The sequence below is a fragment of the Schistocerca americana genome, chromosome 8 (genome assembly GCF_021461395.2).
Source record: "Schistocerca americana isolate TAMUIC-IGC-003095 chromosome 8, iqSchAmer2.1, whole genome shotgun sequence".
Lineage (NCBI taxonomy): Eukaryota > Metazoa > Arthropoda > Insecta > Orthoptera > Acrididae > Schistocerca > Schistocerca americana.
The window spans coordinates 274873410-274894111 of NC_060126.1; the positions used below are offsets into that span (position 1 = coordinate 274873410).

Sequence of the window (20702 nt, forward strand, 5' to 3'; positions counted from 1 at the left end):
TAACTCACTTGATAGATCATTTGCCCACAAAAGCCAAAGGTTCCAGGTTCGAGTCCTTCTTTGGCACACAGTTTTAATGTGCCTGGAAGTTTCAAATCAGCACACACTCTGCTGCAATGTAAAAATTCATTCTGGAAACAATGCCCCACGGTGTGGCTAAGTCATGTCTTCACAATATCCTAGTAATATGCTAGTCTTGCAAGGCAAGCAGAAAAAAACTTCTGTGATTTTGGAAGGTTGGAGATGAGGTACTGGCAGAAGAAAAACTGTGAGGGTGGGTTGTTAATCATGTTTGGATAGCTCAGTTGTTAAACCACTTGCCTATGAAAAGCAAAAGCTCCAAGTTTAAGTTCCAGTTCAGCACACAGTTTTAATTTGCCTGGAAGAGAGAAATACTTTCTCTTTGTTTTAACATTTGGTACACTCTGGTTTTGTTAGCAGCATCTGTAGGGCCAGAAAGTTATTGAATGCAGTCAGATACTAAATCTATGGCCCAGTTACAATTGTTATACTGATAATTTAAATTTTTCAGGGGATTTTTATTTGAAGCCTAATATTCTAGTAGTTCACTTGAGAAATATTATTATTGAACTTTATTGCTCAAGACTGGAGGCACCTGGAATAACATTTAACTGAATTCAAATCATCATTTTAAAGAGAGACAGAGTCACCTCAGTTCTAAAACTGTTACTCCAAATACTTACTCCTGTTTCTGTTAGTTTAGTTACTGGTCACAGTCTTCTGCAAATATTTTGTGAAATATTAAGTAAACAAGGTATTTTCTGCAGTGGTATAAACATATCCTTCTCAGCATCATAATGTATCCAAATACTTTGAAAAGATGGCCAGTTTCTATCCAATACATATCTACAGATGGCCACACTTGCTTTACTACAGTGCTGACCCATCTAAGAAATAATTGCCAAAAATCTGTCAAAGTAGCAAAATAAAGTTTTGAACAAGTTTTTGTTGCTGAGTGTCACATCCCTCAACAGCCCTTAAGATATTAATTATTATGCAATAACAAATTCTGTGAACAAATGGCAATGGAAACACACCACACCGAATGAAGCACCATATTATTCTTTTCACTTTTTGTTACCTTTTCAAAATATTTAGATAGACCATGATGCTGAGATAAATAAACTGAAGAGTTATGGAATATATCACTGCAGAAAATGCGTAGACACATTCAGGGTACCAGGTAGAAGGACTGGTGGCACGCATAAACACATTCAGAACACACATGGACTGGTACAAAGGCGCGTGTGTTAACACGACCAGAGCAGTTAAAGAGTTAATATTTCAGAATTTTTTTTTTGCAGAAAAGTATTTGGATTGAAGGAACCTGAGAAGAGTGGAAAGGATGTTGGGTAGGATTTCTCTCTTATTTGATTTGACACTCCTCCGGAAGTGGTGTTCCATTGCCAACCCAATCTCCACAACATCTTAGTCCAAAACAAATATAACACCTGCTGTAAGTAATGTTGTGCTAAATACAATGATCTTACTTCCAAACACAGAGAATGAAGTCAGTAAAACTGTTCAAAAACCAAAAGCCAGTAGGCTTAGATGAAGTACCAATGTGTGTACTGAAACAATGCATAGAGATTATACAAGGCCCCTTAACAAATATAATAAATGAATCCTTCACATCAGGGACATTTCCAGGGCAGTTAGAACAGGCAAGAGCTGCACCTTTGCTTAAGAAAGGTAATGCAGAATGTGAGTTAACAAGCATTGCACTCTCATTTAAATACGTGGCCGAAAGAGTCAGCCTACAGGAATTGTGAAACGAACTCTGTCATCTAGGACCGCATGCCACAAAGGGCGCAGATACACCACGAGATTGGGAAACTCACTATTGTCTATTAAGGACTAAGTGCTGTAGTGTGCGAGTAAGACAGACAAGAACCTACATCATAGGGAAACCCCATAGAAGCCATTAGTGGCCAAGGAGACATAGCAGTGTTAAATATGGCGGACCTAAGATTGGCCAATTTTGGGGAACAAATGTACAAAATATGAACACAATTTTCAAACTCCAGAAAAGAGCCAAACCAAAAACAGTAGTAGAGCTCATTGTAAATATCTGTTCAAAACACTGGGATTTTAACTGTTCTGTGTGAATACATTTACCAGTCAGTTGCACACATCAAAAATAGCATTGATAACTACTGCACAAACAGCTCTGCCAATGACCATGGAACAAAAGCTAGACTCAACTTACATTTACCAAGAAAAAATAAACATAAAACTCAAAACAGTATTTTCTACTAAGGAATAAAACTGCAGAATAAATTACCAAAAGAGATTAAAGGAATTGCAAAAATACACTTATTTAAAAAGGCAGCTAAAAATTACTGTTATGCAATACAATTTATACATTGAAGGATTACTTAGATAAAACAGAGCAGGGGTGTGGTAAAAAAATGTTACACAAATAAATAATAATCATGATTATAAAACATCCAACATTCCACATAACACCTTCACACTATTTTTTTTTTCCTTTTCTAGAAAACTTAACCCCATGCTACGCATAGCACAGTACTAACACATCTTCCTCCTTCTGAGCTCAACATCTCACTCATTATAGAGAGATGCTAACTCAGTTTTTCAGGATAGCAAATGGGAAGCTATGGTACAGAAAATGGCCCAGACATCACCGGTGTGTGTGTGTGTGTGTGTGTGCGTGTGTTTTGTAAGTGAAGTGTTATGAAACAATGTCTGTATAGTGTGTGCAGTGACTGATAGTGAGATATGAGTGAACAGTGTGGCATTACATTATTAAATAAGTAATTTGTAAAAAAAAAAAAAAAAAAAAAAAAAAAGACAGAAAGTATTGTATACCAGGAGTAAATGTAATGATTGTCTCTAACTAGAAGTATAAGTGTACAAATTAGCTTATTTTAAAATGGTCTAAACTTGTAAATACTTTGACATGTCCTATATCCTCGTAGAAAGAGATCTACAGATGAATAAAGTTACTAATAATACTACATTCCTATGTCACTCTCAATCCCAACCCCTTGTCACAGGGATTTTATCCCTGTGGAAGACTCAGGTGCAAGACCTGCCCAATTCACCCACCCACCATTTCCTAGTCCAGTCCTGTCACAGGCTTATCCTACACCATCAGAGGCTGGGCAACCCGTGAAAGCAATCATGTCATATACAAGCTCTGCTGCAATCATTGCACAGCTGTCCACTAGGATGAATGGCCACCACCAAACTGTGGCCAAGAGCAAATTAGCTCACCCTGTGGCATGACATGCAGCTGAACATAACACACCTGCTTTCAATGACTGTTTCAAAACCTGGGCAATCTGGATCCTCCTGTCCACCATCAGCTTTTCTGAACTGCACAGATGGGAGTTAGCCTTCTTACAACACATTCTCCACTCCTGAAATTATACTGGCCACACACACTCCACCCAAGAGTTCCCGCCACTTCTATCTTATCGTGTCTTCCGTATTCACATCCCCTCACCCTCTTTGTGTGCTGTCCTCTGCCCATGCACTTGCCCATCTTTCCCCTTCCCTCTCCTCTCTTTATCCATTCCCCCCTCCGCCCCCTGCCTTTTGCCACTGTGCCTGCTGACAGTCTTGTCCTTATCATGCCACCTTCCATGCCCTGCATGCCAGACAGTGTTCTACTCTTCCCTCACTCACACACCGCTATCCCTTTCCTTTCCTCATCCTCTCCAGACTGCTTCTTTTGTTAAACATAACAGCTGCATTCTGGCCCAAGTTTCCGGAGATGGAAGTCAAGTGTTTTCTGAGGAAGGCTCTGGCCAAAAGCTAAATGTGTAATAGTCTTTTGTTGTGCCCATCTGCAATTCAATGTGTCATCTTTACAGTGAGTAGCAATCTATCTCTTTTCCTTATATTGTTGATATTCCCACCTAGAGTTTCCCTTGTTTGACTCAGCCACAAATTCGGTATAGAATCTGATAGAGGTTCCATCAAATTCTGGAGCTTTGTTCAATTTTTGTGACTTCAGTTGTTTCTCATACTACTGACACTAATATCTGTTTCACTCAACTTTTCTGTGAAACTATAATTAAACTGGGCAATATCCCTGGGTTTTCCTATGTAAAGGGACAATGGTGAAGAATGATTAGTCTATAATCTAGAGCTATGATGGGAAACCAGAAGATCTGTCTACAGAAAAGTAAGTCAGCAGACAGTACATGTTCTCAACCTGAAGCGCCACTGCCCCAACACAAAAGTGAGCAATTACAAGTGAAGGAACTTGATCATATCATCTTCCATATTTCCAGCAGCAATTTTCTTCACATTGAGAACACAAGCCGCCACATACACCCTCACAGACAGTTCACTCCAAGTTGCCATCTATTGTCCAGATAATTATCATCTCTGTGCTTGCTGACAGTGCCAAATCCAACTGTCAGTCAGGATCTCAACTTCTCCCAATAGACATACTTGTTTCCGTTGTCTTTTTAACTTCCACACAACCCACTGCCAGATCTTATTTATAAATTACGTAATCTGTAATTGCACTATAGGGTCATTCCATGACAAGTGGACCAGGGTCCCGCACTCGACCACTTCAGAGTCTAATGAAATTTTGCAGGAAGTTCCACGATGTATTGGATGGATATGCCCAAAGTCTCAGCTACACATTTCCTTTGGTTTCACATCTACAGCCTCTCATAGATGGGGGTTCCAAGTTTGCACCACCTACAAGAATGCTTAAGTGACAACTTTCGGTAACTTTTATGAAAGGTTCTCTCAGCTTAGGTACCCCTGCTTTTGTATATTTCAACAGCTTTTTATACTGAATAAGAATATGGTACTGATCAGCTTTTTAAATACATCTAATGACAGCTGTGTTTCTTTAAAAATGGCAAAAAATTCAGTAGTTTACTTGGAGAGCCTATTTTTAACCAGTCATAAATCATAATTTTATGGATAAATTCAGTGAAGAATTTTTAATATGACACTCAGAAATGTCTTCTTGTGTGTGTTTTCTTTTCTCTCTCTCTCTACATGTGTAGTTATATATATGTCAACTTCAAGCAGTAAGCAGCAATAAAACAAAAAAAAAATTTTGAACTTCAAATGCACTATACAAATGAAATAATACTTTTCCACTTCAGAGTGAGTAAATTGCCAGTACTGTCTTGTTCAGATTGTGAGTAATTCCACTGTCTTCCAACTTATGTTGATGGCACATTTGTTGTTGTTGTTGTGGTCTTCAGTCCTGAGACTGGTTTGATGCAGCTCTCCATGCTACTCTATCCTGTGCAAGCTTCTTCATCTCCCAGTACCTACTGCAGCCTACATCCTTCTGAATCCGCTTAGTGTATTTATCTCTTCGTCTCCCTCTATGATTTTTACCCTCCACGCTGCCCTCCAGTACTAAATTGGTGATCCCTTGATGCCTCAGAACGTGTCCTACCAACCGATCCCTTCTTCTGGTCAAGTTGTGCCACAAACTCCCCTTCTCCCCAATTCTATTCAATACCTCCTCATTAGTTATGTGATCCACCCATCTAATCTTCAGCATTCTTCTGTAGCACCACATTTCGAAAGCTTCTATTCTCTTCTTGCCTAAACTATTTATCGTCCATGTTTCACTTCCATACATGGCTACACTCCATACAAATACTTTCAGAAACGACTTCCTGACACTTAAATCTATACTCGATGTTAACAAATTTCTCTTCTTCAGAAATGCTTTCCTTGCCATTGCCAGTCTATATTTTATATCCCCTCTACGTCGACCATCATCAGTTATTTTGCTCCCCATATAGCAAAACTCCTTTACTACTTTAAGTGTCTCTTTCCTAATCTAATTCCCTCAGCATCACCCGACTTAATTTGACTACATTCCATTATCCTCGTTTGCTTTTGATGATGTTCATCTTATACCACCCTTTCAAGACAATGTCCATTCCACTCAACTGCTCTTCCAAGTCCTTTGCTGTCCCTGACAGAATTACAATGTCATTGGCGAACCTCAAAGTTTTTATTTCTTCTCAGTGGATTTTAATACCTACTCTGAACTTTTCTTTTGTTTCCTTTACTGCTTGCTCAATATACAGATTGAATAGCATCGGGGGAGGCTACAACCCTGTCTCACTCCCTTCCCAACCACTGCTTCCCTTTCATGTCCCTCGACTCTTATAACTGCCATCTGGTTTCTGTACAAATTGTAAATAGCCTTTTGCTCCCTGTATTTTACCCCTGCCACCTTCAGAATTTGAAAGAGAGTATTCCAGTCAACATTGTCAAAAGCTTTCTCTGAGTCTACAAATGCTTTCTTTTAAGATAAGTCGTAGGGCCAGTATTGCCCCACGTGTTCCAACATTTCTACGTAATCCAAACAGATCATCCCCGAGGTCGGCTTCTACCAGTTTTTCCATTCGTCTGTAAAGGATTCGCGTTAGTATTTTGCAGCTTTGACTTATTAAACTGATCGTTCGGTAATTTTCACATCTGTCAACACCTGCTTTCTTTGGGATTGGAATTATTATATTCTTCTTGAAGTCTGAGGGAATTTCGCCTGTCTCATACATCTTGCTCACCAGATGGTAGAGTTTTGTCAGGACTGGCTCTCCCAAGGCTGTCAGTAGTTCTAATGGAATGTTGTCTACTCCCGGGGCCTTGTTTCGACTTAGGTCTTCCAGTGCTCTGTCAAACTCTTCACGCAGTGTCATATCTCCCATTTCATCTTCATCTACATCCTCTTCCTTTTCCATAATATTGTCCTCACGAACATCGCCCCTGTATAGACCCTCTGTAAACTCTTTCCACAATTCTGCTTTCCCTTCTTTGCTTAGAACTGGGTTTCCATCTGAGCTCTTGATATTCATGTAAGTGGTTCTCTTTTCTCCAAAGGTCTCTAATTTTCCTGTAGGCAGTATCTATCTTACCCCTCGTGAGATAAGCCTCTACATCCTTACATTTGTCCTCTAGCCATCCCTGCTTAGCCATTTTGCACTTCCTGTCGATCTTATTTTTGAAACGTTTGTATTCCTTTTTGCCTGCTTCACTTACTGCATTTTTGTATTTTCTCCTTTCATCAATTAAATTCAGTATCTCTTCTGTTATCCAGGGATTTCGACTAGCCCTCGTCTTTTTACCTACTTGATCCTCTGCTGCCTGCACTATTTCATTCCTCAAAGCTACCCATTTTTCTTCTACTGTATTTCTTTCCCCCGTTCCTGTCAATTGTTCCCTTATGCTCTCCCTGAAACTCTGTACAACCTCTGGTTCTTTCAGTTTATCCAGGTCCCATCTCCTTAAATTCCCACCTTTTTGCAGTTTCTTCAGTTTTAATCTACAGTTCATAACCAATAGATTGTGGTCAGAGTCCACATCTGCCCTTGTAATTGTCTTACAAATTAAAATCTGGTTCCTAAATCTCTGTCTTACCATTATATAATCTATATGAAACGTTCTAGTATCTCCAGGGTTCTTCCATGTATACAACCTTCTTTCATGATTCTTGAACCAAGTGTTAGCTATGATTAAGTTATGCTCTGTGCAAAATTCTACCAGGCGGCTTCCTCTTTCATTTCTTAGCCCCAATCCATATTCACCTACTACGTTTCCTTCTCTTCCTTTTCCAACTCTCGAATTCCAGTCACCCATGACTATTAAATTTTCGTCTCCCTTCACTACCTGAATAATTTCTTTTATCTCATCATGCATTTCATCAATTTCTTCATCATCTGCAGAGCTAGTTGGCATATAAACTTGTACTACTGTAGTAGGCGTGGGCTTCGTGTCTATCTTGGCCACAATAATGTGTTCATTATGCTGTTTGTAGTAGCTTACCCGCACTCCTATTTTTTTATTCATTATTAAACCTACTCCTGCATTACCCATATTTGTATTTGTTACCCTGTATTCACCTGACCAAAAGTCTTGTTCCTCCTGCCACCGAACTTCACTAATTCCCACTACATCTAACTTTAACCTATTCATTTTCCTTTTTAAATTTTCTAACCAACCTGCCCGATTAAGGGACCTGACATTCCATGCTCCGATCCGTAGAACTCCAGTTTTCTTTCTCCTGTTAGCGACGTCCTCTTGAGTAGTCCCCGCCCGGAGATCTGAATGGGGGACTATTTTACCTCCGGAATATTTTACCCAAGAGGACGCCATCATCATTTAATCATACAGTAAAGCTGCATGCCCTCGGGAAAAATTACAGCTGTAGTTTCCCCTTGCTTTCAGCCGTTCGCAGTACCAGCACAGCAAGGCCGTTTTGGTTAGTGTTACAAGGCCAGGTCAGTCAATCATCCAGACTGTTGCCCATGCAACTATTGACAAGGCTGCTGCCCCTCTTCAGGAACCACATGTTTATCTGACCTCTCAACAGATACTCCTCCATTGTGGTTGCACCTATGGTACTGCTATCTGTATTGTTGAGGCACGCAAGCCTCCCCACCAACGGCAAGGTCCATGGTTCATGGGGGTTTCAAATATGTGTCACTATGGAAACCATCCATTATCTTTAGCAGACAGCCAGTGAAAGAAATGGGCAGGACCATGAGGGTGCACAAAGCTACAATGAATCTTTTTGTTCTAATGAAGGTTCATATACATTTTCCATTCGCCAAGCAGTGTCATACATACAACCAACATATTACCTGGATTGTAGCATTGTAATTAGAATTTCTTTATCTGCTTCAAATACATTAACTGTGAATGCTGCAGCATTGCTGGAAAAGCTACATGCTCTGAATTTGTTTAAACCGGTGAATTTTCTCTTGCACTATCAATTTTGTGGCCTTTGGCAAACCTTATTTTGTGATTAAACTGACTAATTCAATTTCTGTGTAACATAAAAAGTAACGATGCTGGAAATTTTGTCATATCAGAACTTTAACAGATCAATAAGTGTCAATATTTCGTTGTCTGAAAGCCTCTCCAAACTAGCATGAGCTGCCAGTCTTTTAACTGTTCCTCCAATTCCATCACAAAGAGATTTTCCATGGATGGTTCCAAAGAACCATTCAGCAGAGGTAACAAAATCCTTTCCATGCACAAATACTGATAAAATTCTTTAAATTCTTGAGTTGCACAGTACATCCATCACTAAAGTATCAAATATCCTTGAATTCTCCTATTGTTATCCTTAAATATTTAATCAGCCTCATTTTTAAAGGCATGAACTGCAGCAGTATCATGACAAAGGCAGTCATTCATAGACACTGATATTCTGTAGTTATTTACCACCAAAATAAACAACAGAGGGATCTATTGTGGCTTAGCTGTTCTCCCAATGAAACCCCTAACAGCATTTTGAAACAGAAATAAACAGTTCTCAGCAAAACCTATCAAAATAAGCACTTAACCACCATCAAGATTTTCTTTTGGTCGTCTCAGATATGAACTTTGGTGTTCTGAAATGAAATGGTTGCTTGTCAGAAAATGAATGTTTGGAACCAGTTCCTCTGCAAACTCTTCTGAAGTGGCATGATACATCTCTAGTGTATCTCTGTCTGCATGAAACCACTGTATTCTATCATTTCTTCTGGGTCATATTCTTTGAAAACATCTATCAAATAAGCTTCCAGCTCAGGTTTTTCAGGACACTGGTCACAGCACTGCTGCATGCAGTCGTTTGATTGCAAATAGCACACAGTTTTCTTGATAAGTTCCTTGTCATCATCATCCTTGATAGATATTGCAGTCAACGTCAGTTTGGCATTTTGATGTATTGCACAGATACAAACTGATGGTGTGCCAGCACCACCACCATAATACATCATTTTTCCCTGAATTCACAAAATTTTGAAAGATCCCATTCTTTGCCATGTTGCTTACTATAGGAGATGAACATTTCTGTAAAGTTACACAGTTTATTCTTATGGATTTTCTGACCGTAAACTCTTACTGCTGTGTAATCATTTTTGCCTGGGCACAGCTGAGAAAATTCATTATTTTCAAAGAATCCAAGGACTTTGTGTTTATATGAATGTGTGGTGTCTTGTTTCTTTGAGAGAACAGACACTATGCATATCCCACAGCTGTTGAACACTATATGTAAATGGGAGGGGGATCACTGCTTTCAGCTGCAACAGGACATTAAAGCGGAATCAGTGGCAATGAGCAAACATGTGTACCGAACCGGGATTCAAACCCGACATCCCTTGCTTACTAGGCAGGTGCGGTAACCACTGTGCCATCCGGGACACAAGTGTTATCACAACTGCAGGGACTATCTCAGTACGCCTCATGGCCAATCCACATTCCCACTGAGTGCCACCTATCCTGTTCATTATACTCCCGTTCGCAACTTAAAGATTCCCACAGGAGATTGGACTGATTCTGCTTAATATCCTACTACAGCTGAAACCAGTGATCCTCCTTTCATTTACATATAGTGTTTAACATCTGTGGGATCTGTATGACGTCATTCTTTAGAAGGAACAGACACCATGTGTTCATATAATTAATAAGCCTTGCCGGGCAAAGGATCCACTTTCTCCAGTGTGAATGCACAAAAGACGTACGACCTCCTGTGGGCATCTTTAAGTAGCAAATGGGGGTATAATGGACAGGGACTGCGGATAGGTGGCTCTCAGTGGGAGCATGGACCGGCCATGAGGCGTACCAAGATAGTCTGTGCAGTTGCGATAACACTCGAGAGTGTTCCTCTGTTATCTACTAATACAAACAAAAAGTGAAAAAATGGCATTGTCAGGCATCCTACTCTGTATTAGTGTCTTAATTTCACTTAAAATCAGTTCATAGACTTTTGGTGAATAAAGAAAAATCAGGAGTGTTGTTCATTCAGTCACAGTTTCCATCAATTTTTGGAGGAGCATAACACTTAATAGCAACGTGAAGGATTAAGGAACCAGTATTCCTATATTTATGACAAAAGAAAAATCTCCCAGACAGTCTCTTTCTTAGTTTTGTCTGTCCAGGCACCTTAAGTGAAAGCTCGCAACATTCTGCACATGCAGTGCAGAATGTTATGGATCAAATGTGATGACAGAGAATGTATGTATGCTGTATGTCATTCAAGATATGCACACATTACCTTAAATGTAATACAGCAATGAACATCCTGAAAGACTTAAGCAAACACGATAAATTTCACATGAGGCTGTACCGTGGTTCGGATAACTAAACATGGATGAACATTATCAACACAGTATTTTTCAAATGACTGCCCACAAGAACTTCATTTTACTACTACATGTTTCTTTTTTTGTACATTGATAGTTCGTCTAAATAATATATTAATAACATGTATAACAAAAATAGGGCATTTTAATCATTACATCTATTAGAAAATGGACTGAAATAAAAATATGGTTTCTGTACAAGTTATTGCTGTGCATTGTTTCAGGCCAGACTACAAAGTCCATAAGTTTTCGGAGTGTATAATGTGAAGTTGACGCACTGACCTTATAATTTATGAAATAGTAGTTTACTTTCTGCGCTTTTCCGTCTAATCCCGTTTCCATTTTCAAGCGAACCTGAATGAACTTGTCATTTCGCAGTATTGCTATTCGTGCTCGTAACATCTTTCTTTCAAATTTCAGCAGCTCGCATATGTCATCTTCCTTCATACCTAAATAGATAAAATAAAGGGTCAAAATTCGAGACAACATTAGGCTGTACGTTTTAGAAAGTAGATATAAGAATTAGTTAAACTTACAAGGATTTCTGACAAGTAAATCAATGATCAAGGCATCTTCTATTGTATAAAAACCTCTAACAACTTTTCTTGCCAGCTTCTTCAGACTATCTGGTACCTCTGTTACTAAGCGTTCTTCTCCCATTATAGGTACCACAAGCACTCTTTAACACTTTTCCTTTCAAGAAACTGACTTTGTGTCACATATCTTCGGAAACTGAAATCATTTCAATTTTGAACGTCGGGTCAATCTGTTTTTGATTTCATTTTTGTATATGGCATTGTTATACGACAGATTTTTCTTAAACCAAGCCAACTTTCCACACTCCTGAAGGTATTAAGCAAGGGCTCAAAACGTCGCACACGACGAGCTCTGTTAACACAGATTAAACTGTCCCGAAAACGAGAGACTCAAAGCACAAACTGATCACTCTGTAGTCACCGCTGTTCTGCATTACTCTGTCTTCTCTCATGTATTGTAAACAAATCCGTACGTACACACAACAAACACTGTTTACGTACTACAACCACAAATTGACACCCCTCCCACGTAACTACTAACGCCGCATCTGAGCGACTGGCCCAAGCTGCCACTTTCACGTTGCTCTGTGCGTTTCCATTATCAAGTGTGATCTCTGTCGCTGTAGTTCTTTGATGATGTATTGTACTCGTGTGTTTTCGGTGATACACATTGGTTTTGGTAGTGTTGTTGATATCGGGACTGAATGTTTTACTATTGTTTTAAGAAATTGTATGACAGACATTGAAACCTGTGCAATAGACTCTATATTACATAATAATCATGGTAAGTAAACATATCCTGTAACAGTGGGTAAGAAATTTAACATCGCGATACCCAAAAAATAAACAGTATATGGCAAAATTTGAATTGAGAATCAGTTTTTACCACTATTTTTCGTTTTTCAGGCGCGGAATGCGGAGAAGGCCATGTAAGTAGAGATAGATGTATTTATTGAAATTAATAGTGAACGTTATTCATTAATGTAACCCCGGCAACACTAGTTAAGGCCTATGACCTACAGTTCTTACATGTAAAATTTTTGTACTGTGTTTTTAACTTAATTTACTAATATATCATTCGTTGTAATATAGGACGACGCTGGCTCGGTGGCGGGCAGCTCACGTCAACGACATGGGAAAGGAAAAGGAACGCCGACCATACCTAGCGTCAGAATGTCACGATTTAGCAAAGGCAGAAAAGTGGCGGTTGCAGATAATTAGAGAAATTGCCAAGAAAGTTGCTCAAATACAGAACGGTAGGCAGCTGATTTTTGCTTCTGTACTATAATATGAACCGAAGTTTACATAGATACTTTCAAAACTTTCGTTGTAATTCGCCTTTTGTCTGTATAGTACAGTATATTTAAGTGCCACTGAATCAGTTACAGACTTATTGGCTGTTGGATATTTTACGCTGTAAGAAAAGCTCATAGGCCTAAGAATTTTCTACTGACCAAATCATAGTTACCCATGAACATCATATCAAGCTCACAAGTTTTTGTTATATTTTCGCAATTGTTCCTTCTTTTTTAAATCGATATTTGTGTATGAATACACACACAGTATACATTTTGTGTACTTATTTGTTTTAGCTGCTTTATGTGGAAAATTTCCACCTATGTCTAGCTGTAAGCACAACAACCGATGTTCATTTTGCATCAGTATTATTGTGGTGTCATCATCCAGAAGTTACACATGTGCAATCAATTTGCTTCCAGACGTATGACGGTTGTTTGTCCAGAACCTGGTAACAGAAACTGCTCTTTGACCTTCCTTATATTCATTAGGTCACCACTGCTGCCACTGGCCATCATTGTGACCATGAAATGAACCAAAATTAATAGCTAGTTGGATAATTCACTGTGCTGTGGCAAAGCTGTCATTGGAAATCCTTATTGTTTTCCTCTTGGCACCACCCAGCATTTAGTAGTAGTAGTGTCTTTGACTAATAGTCAGAATGGATTTGAACCCAGCCAGGGCGGCTTAAACTTTTAATACAAATGATCAGCAATGGCAGCTGATCTCTGGTAAAAGGAGCCACCTGTGTTTTGCCTCAGCCTTACCAAAGAGGGCTCAGGAGGGATGGAGGTTCAGGACACCCTCTTGCCATTGAGGTTGGAAACTGTTCCCTAAAAGGCAGAAGAATCAGCAGTGAACAACAGCATGAGAATGCAGAAGGCAATGAAAAACACTGAGTTAAAGATGTTATGTATATCCAGAGGACACGCGACTTGTAATTTGAAAAGTGTCATTATGATCTCCATTAGCAAAAGATTCTGTTTTAGCCCCCCATTTGTACTACCAAGACCAGACTGTCAAAGTGCAGGTGACCATGAAAAAGTGATTGAATAAAAAACAAAAGGGTAAAATTCTGTGAGTTTGAGTGGGGTGGTTGTTGTTGAAAGACTGAATCCAATGAGAAAGCTAGAAAATCTGAAAAAGAGAATTAAAAAGGCTGAGTCTAGATGTACTAGCGTTCAGTGAAGTGAAGTGTAAAGAAGAAAAAGTTTCTGGTCAGACAGAGTATCCTTCTGTTAAAGATTATATCATCAGTTCCATCCTTCAGGACTGTGTACTTAAGGAAGCACAACAGATAATCTTATAAGTAGGGCCTCAGGAGTCCCAACTAAGTACAGCACAGAACACTCCACACCTGCTGACCTGCTGCTATTAGGTGCAGAGAAAAAAAGAACATGTGATGACAACTCTGCCGCAGCATATGCCTAGTAGAGGATCCAGCCAGGCTACCAAAGTTATTTTGGCTCCCTGTCCCAGTGACTCTGGCAGCAGCTCCGGTGACCTATTGGACACGCAAGGGACCACAATTTGGTTTCTGTAGGGTGCTCTATACATGCTACCAAGATACATCTAGAAGCAACTTTGCTGCAGATGCATGACTTCTGGGTGAGGTCTGCGTGTAAATATGGTCCCAGAGTGGACACAGGAAATTTCTGCTTGCCAGCAGTAACCATGAGCAGCTATCTAACGATGTTGAGCAGTTGTCTCAAAGAAATTGTCTGGGGCTTACACAATCTGATTTAGCAGATTAATAGTAGTAGTAATAGCGATACCAATAGTAGTATAATCCTTGACTCCTATTAAGAGGTTGCTTCTTTGATGTACAGTCTTGTTGAGTGGCCAAGTATCCTTCTTTTAGTGTCTTCCACAGCAGTTTGTTGAGCATATCTGTAACAGTGCTATGAAAGACAGCTCAGCTCTTCTGTTTAATAAGGATAGCAGGTCATGTGAGCAACCACTTTTTAATATTAAAATTTTTGTAATGGCCTTTAAGTAATCTTTAGTGTGACATAACTTCAGTTAGATCAGGCAGTTGTTACATCTAAAACTAGTGAATAGAAACTCATAATTGTTTTATGTTATGCATGAAATTAGCAACTCATCACAAAAGCAGAGTCAAACAATAAATGATCCTCATTTGTAATACAAAGTCAGAAGTCTTTGGATACATATTGCTGTTGATAAGTTGATCAAACATGTTTCTGACACACTAGTTCGTCTGAATGACAATCAGTAATGTTCAGATTGAGCTCTTGAGCAGGCTATTCCAGTAAATCCATTGATCTTCTTCAAACTGCAAAGCAGCAACATTACAGTACTAATGCAGAAAATCGTAGATTCACAATTGTTGTTCACATGTGCCACCTGTAGTATTTTGTAATAATCAAGCACCTGGATTCAGATAAATATAGTTTTCCATGCTTCAACCAGGCTGCGCATGTGAAACCCCCCCCCGACACATACACCCCTAAGAGTTGCGATGCGGTACGTCATTCACCATGATATACCAGTCTTTAAAGTTGTTTTTGAGTGTTGTGTTGATCAGTGCTGTGATTGTTTGCAACATTCTAAATAATGTAATGCATTCTTTCTTTGGGTCATTGGTGCCTGACTGATCATTTCGTGACCAACATAAGTCCAACTAGTGTCTAGAATGGGTAAAGTGATAGCCAGGACGTTTTCTCCTCTATGGCAAATAGGTTGACACAGTGCATCACATCAGTTACATCATGGGGGGGGGGGGGGGGGGGGGTAGTAGTCATGGGCAGCCAGTGTGCACCAACCTTGAAATTATTGGTTGTCGTTAATGCACATACATACATACATTAATACTTGTTCCATAGATCATGAATGGAACATTTCTTAATAATGTGGCATGTGTCACTTTCACTTAAGTTTTGTTTACACAACTACTTCATATTTAAAATTTTATCGATTGAATAAATGGAGCTGTCATTCGTGTGTGTGTGTGTGTGTGTGTGTGTGTGTGTTTGCATGATTCCATGTGAAAGCACTGAATGAAAATAGGCATAATAGGCTAATTTACTAATATGTTTGTCACTAAAATTTGCAATAACCCTAATAGCATAAGTAGCTGAACCTAACTGTTTCAGCAGTTCATCTATGTGTTTTTTCCAATTCAATTTCTCATCAGTGCACACACCCAGAAATTTTGAATTTTCTGCCTTAGCAACAGACTTCTATTCATAGTCTGGTATCTATCAATGCTGTTATACCATTTGCCGTACTGAATTGAAGGGGCGAGAATGATGTAATCCAAAACCACAAAATGTAAATTTTTCAGGAGAACATTTTAAAACTTTGAATAAATCCGTAAATCATATTTCAGTTTTTATGGGTGTCCAACAAAAGTAGCTTATTTCTCCAATGTGTTAATATACATGTATGCAGAGTTATGTTGTGAACTAAGTTAAACAAGAGTAATAAAAAATATTTTATCCTGAGTGACATAACGTTGGGCTTTGGTCTTTCTCATACTAAATGAATTCAAGGTTTACAAAAATTTGATAATCAACATACAACATAGCTTACAATGATAGTGACTACAATATTTCAAATAACGTAGCCAATATGTATCACCTCTTATGTTGTTTTCATCGCTTTCTTCCATTGTTTCACTCTAACACCTGAAGTATCCCTTTGAAACAGGGGAAATAGAACTTTCAGCATTTAAGGCCTAAGTCAACAATAATTGTGTGTGTGTGTGTGTGTGTGTGTGTGTGTGTGTGTGTGTGTGTGTGTGTGTGTGACCGCAGTTTCAGGCAACTGAAACCTAGACTTTCTAATTAATCACTCCCTGCGTCAATCTCCCGTATTTTTGTCTGCTATTTCCCACACCTTACCAGTGCTACACAATCTTGCATTTCATCATACAAACCCCTCCCCATCGCCCACTCTTTCTCCGTTCTATCCCAGTTTGCACCCACTAAATCCACCTCAACCATCACATCTGCCATTCCCTGTCTTCACACTTATCCACCCTTGGACCTGCTACCCACTGTAATATATATTCTTTTATTATTCTCCGCTCTGATCCTTGTGACTTCTCGCGAATTTTACTGAGTTTTCGCCTTTCACTATCATCAACTCCATCAGATTTCATCTTGTTTCTCCCTCTGCATCCGTTTCATCCTTCTCATGATTTTTCCCAAATATTTGGATGTATTTTTGTGAAATTTATCAGATGCAGTTCTATGTTGTTTTTTTTTTTTTTACATGATTTTTCACATTTTTCCCACCACCATGGATCCTTGCTCCTTCCATCTCTGTCAGTACAGAAAAATGTCGTTATTCCTAGCTAGAGCCTAGTCCCACATACTGTTTCTGCATTGTTGCTCTGCTCATGGAATCCCCCAAAATGGCCTTAGCATCAAATTACCCATCTCTGGTTGCCACCCCTCCTTCTACAATGACCTGCACCTGTTCAGATTCTGCCAATTCTTAGCCCTCACCAACATAGTCCTGCAAAACCATATCAACCAAGCCCAAACCTCCTTACCTTCTCTCCATCCACAAAATTCTCCTGCTCTACAATCCCAATTTGCTGGAACACATAACACACTGAAACTCTTGCCCTGCAGGAACTTGAGCAACATGCACACCACCATCTCAAACAGCTTTCCATCCTGCTCACTTCCAATTCCCACCTTGGAGTATCACTGTCCACACCCTCTACAACAACCTCCAGACCTCCCCCACACCCCCTCACAGCTGAAAAAACCCATGTCACAGACCTACTACTTAGCCCACCCTCCAAAACTCCCTCCCACCACCACACAGAATCCAGAACCTAAGCAGACCTGTAACACAGTCATGAACCTTTCCTCCAGAAGCCTTGCCCCACAGCCATATTTTCTCCTTTTCCCAGTCCCTACAATGGAAACACTTTTTCGCCACCAACCCTACTAATCACACTCAACCAAAGACCCAATATTGAACCCTGTCAACCAAAGACCAATATTGAACCTTGCCTAATTCAGTTCACTCCTCCAACCAACCGTGATTCACCCCCACTGCCTCCAAATCACCCCCTGTTAACTTTCCAGAATTTCTTAACCTCAAACCTTGCCTCAGCATCATTCCCAAAATCCCTCAACATTCAAACTAACCTTACATCTGCAGAAAGAACTGCAGTCCACCATCTAAAAACTGATCTCGACCTTATAATCCTACCTGCAGACAAAGGCTCCACCACTGTTGTTTTGAACTATAAGGATTACCTGGCAGGAGGACCGCACCAGCTGTCAGATATATCCAACTACAAACCTTGCCACAGCGACTCCATTCCAGAAATCCAGCAGAATCTCCAGTCGCTACTCAAATCCTCAGGCCCATCCCAGAACATCTCCCCAGAGTCCATCTCTCTACTTACCCCTACCACTCCCGCACTCTTCTACATAAACCTAACCACTCAGGATGCCCCATTGTGGCTAGTTACTGTGCCCCCACTGAGAGAATCTGCTCTCATAGATCAACACCTTCAACCTATTACGTGGAACCTACCCTCCTATATAATAGATACCAGCCATTTCCTCCACTGACTCTCCACAGTTCCTGTCCCTTTACCGCACACTGCCCTGCTCATTATTATTGATGCCATCTATGTTTACACTAACTTTCCTAATGCCCACAGCCTTACCGCTAATTGAACACTACCTTTCTGAACACCTGACAGATTCCAAATCAACAACATCCTCACTAGTCACCATGACCAACTATATCCTCACCCACAATTACTTCTCCTTTGAATGGATTATCTACAAAAGAATCCACAGTATGGCTATGGGTACCTGCATGGCACCATCCTATGCCACCCTATTCATGGGCCATCTAGAGGAATCCTTCCTAAAAACCCAGAGTCCTAAACCCCTCTCCTGGTTCACATACATTGATGACATATTTGCATTCTGGATCAATGATGAGGACACCCTAGCCACATTCCTCCAGAACCTCAACAACTTCTCCTCCATTTGTCTCACCTGGTCCTACTCAACCCAACAAGCCACGTTCCTAGATGTTGACCTCCACCTCAATGAAGGGTACATCAGTACCTCCGTCAATATCAAACCTACTAACCACCAGCCACCCGTTCCATACCAAGAAATCCCTCTGTATAGCCTAGCCACCCGTTGTTGTCGCATCTGCAGTGACGAGCGGTTCCTCTTGAAATATACCGACAGTCTCACTGAAGCCTTCACAGACCATAATTATCCTCCCAACCTTGTACAAAAACAAATCTCCCGTGCCTTATCTTTCCAGTCCACCACCTCACAAAGTAGCATCGTCCAGCCATGAAGGAGCTCCCCCTTCGTAACTCAGTGCCACCCAGGACTGGAGCAACTGAATTCCATTTTGCGCCAGGGTTTCGACTACCTTTCATCGTGTCCTGAAATTATAAATGTCTTGCCCACTATCCTTCCCACCCCTCCCACAGTATTATTCCACCATCCACCGAACCTACACAATATACTCGCCCAGCCTTACACAACCCCTGCTCCCAACCCTGTACCTCATGGCTCATATCCCCACAATAGACCTAGATGCAAGACCTGTCCCACACATCCTCCCACTACCACCTACTCCAGTCCGGTCACAAACATCACCTATCCCATCAAAGGCAGGGCTAACTAAGACCAGACGTGATCTACAAGCTACGCTTAAACCACTGTGCTGCATTCTATGTGGGCATGACAACCAACAAGCTGTCTGTCTGCATTGATGGCCCCCTACAAACTGTGGCCAAGAAACAAGTGGGCCACACTCTTTCCGAACATGCTGCCAAACATTACATCCTTCATTTCAACAACTGCTTCAGAACTTATGCCATATGCATCCTTCCCACCAACACCAGCTTTTCTGAATTTTGCAGGTGGGGACTCTCCCTGGAATACATCCTACGTTCTCGTAACCCTCCTTGCCTCAACCTTCGCCCGTCTGTTCTTGACGAAGCCCAAAAGCTTTATTTATTTGTGACAGTCTTTTTGTTGTGCCTATCTGTAACTCAACATCTCCGCTATATGGTCATTGGCAACTTACCTTTTCATAATATTGTTACATTCCATCCTGGATTTTCCATTGTTTGATACTTCAGTATATTATTTACGAACTTGAACTGCTTCTGATGAAATTTTCCTTGGTGGATTCCCTTTTTTTCCTGGAAAAAAAGAAAAAGACTAAAAGTAATTTTATAGGTAGATGCTCAGGACAGAGAAATTTAGTGAATTTATATTTGAATATGATACTTAAAGAAAAACACTGGATAAATAAGCAGAATAAAACAAAATTATGGTTTTTATGGTGAGCAACATTGATTTAATCTTTAAATACCTCTTCTGTCCTTTGGAGAAGTGGAGTGTCCATCATGTAATTGTTTTGTAGGTTCTTAAGACGTTCTGAAGCCCATGCACACTTAAAAATGCTTCTCTGCATACCAAAATATTACAGCCATTAACCTTAACCTGGTACAAAAAAGCAACCATTCGCTGCGAATTGCACTTTTCTTTTTCTTTGGGTAACTAAAAAAGTAAAATATATTAATCAAAGTAATAATATGTTATTTATAAAATACATAAAATAAAAAATTAAATTCAGATTTTTCATTGATCATAGTTATCTCCTTTGCACTTGTTTCATCTTAATATTGCACAGAAGGTAATTATTTTGGCAATTGAAATCACCCATATCCCAAAAAGAATGGAATATCTGATCTACACATTCATGAATTTTG

At 39.9% G+C, this 20702-nt stretch overlaps 2 protein-coding genes across 2 annotated transcripts in view; one reads left to right on the forward strand and one right to left on the reverse strand.

Moving 5' to 3' along the window:
• LOC124545023 (general transcription factor IIE subunit 1) overlaps positions 1 to 12232 on the reverse strand; it is an 81262-nt gene extending 69030 nt beyond the window's left edge. Inside the window, exons 1-2 of the mRNA XM_047123805.1 lie at positions 11657 to 12232; positions 11403 to 11569 (exon numbers count right to left, since the gene is read on the reverse strand). Of these exons, the coding sequence (XP_046979761.1) occupies positions 11403 to 11569; positions 11657 to 11780 (291 nt within the window). The 5' untranslated portion in view covers positions 11781 to 12232. The remainder of the gene's footprint in view (positions 1 to 11402; positions 11570 to 11656) is intronic.
• Positions 12233 to 12332: 100 nt separating this feature from the next.
• LOC124545024 (pre-mRNA-splicing factor ISY1 homolog) overlaps positions 12333 to 20702 on the forward strand; it is a 73207-nt gene continuing 64837 nt past the window's right edge. The window contains exons 1-3 of the mRNA XM_047123806.1: positions 12333 to 12440; positions 12563 to 12585; positions 12749 to 12912. Of these exons, the coding sequence (XP_046979762.1) occupies positions 12438 to 12440; positions 12563 to 12585; positions 12749 to 12912 (190 nt within the window). The 5' untranslated portion in view covers positions 12333 to 12437. The remainder of the gene's footprint in view (positions 12441 to 12562; positions 12586 to 12748; positions 12913 to 20702) is intronic.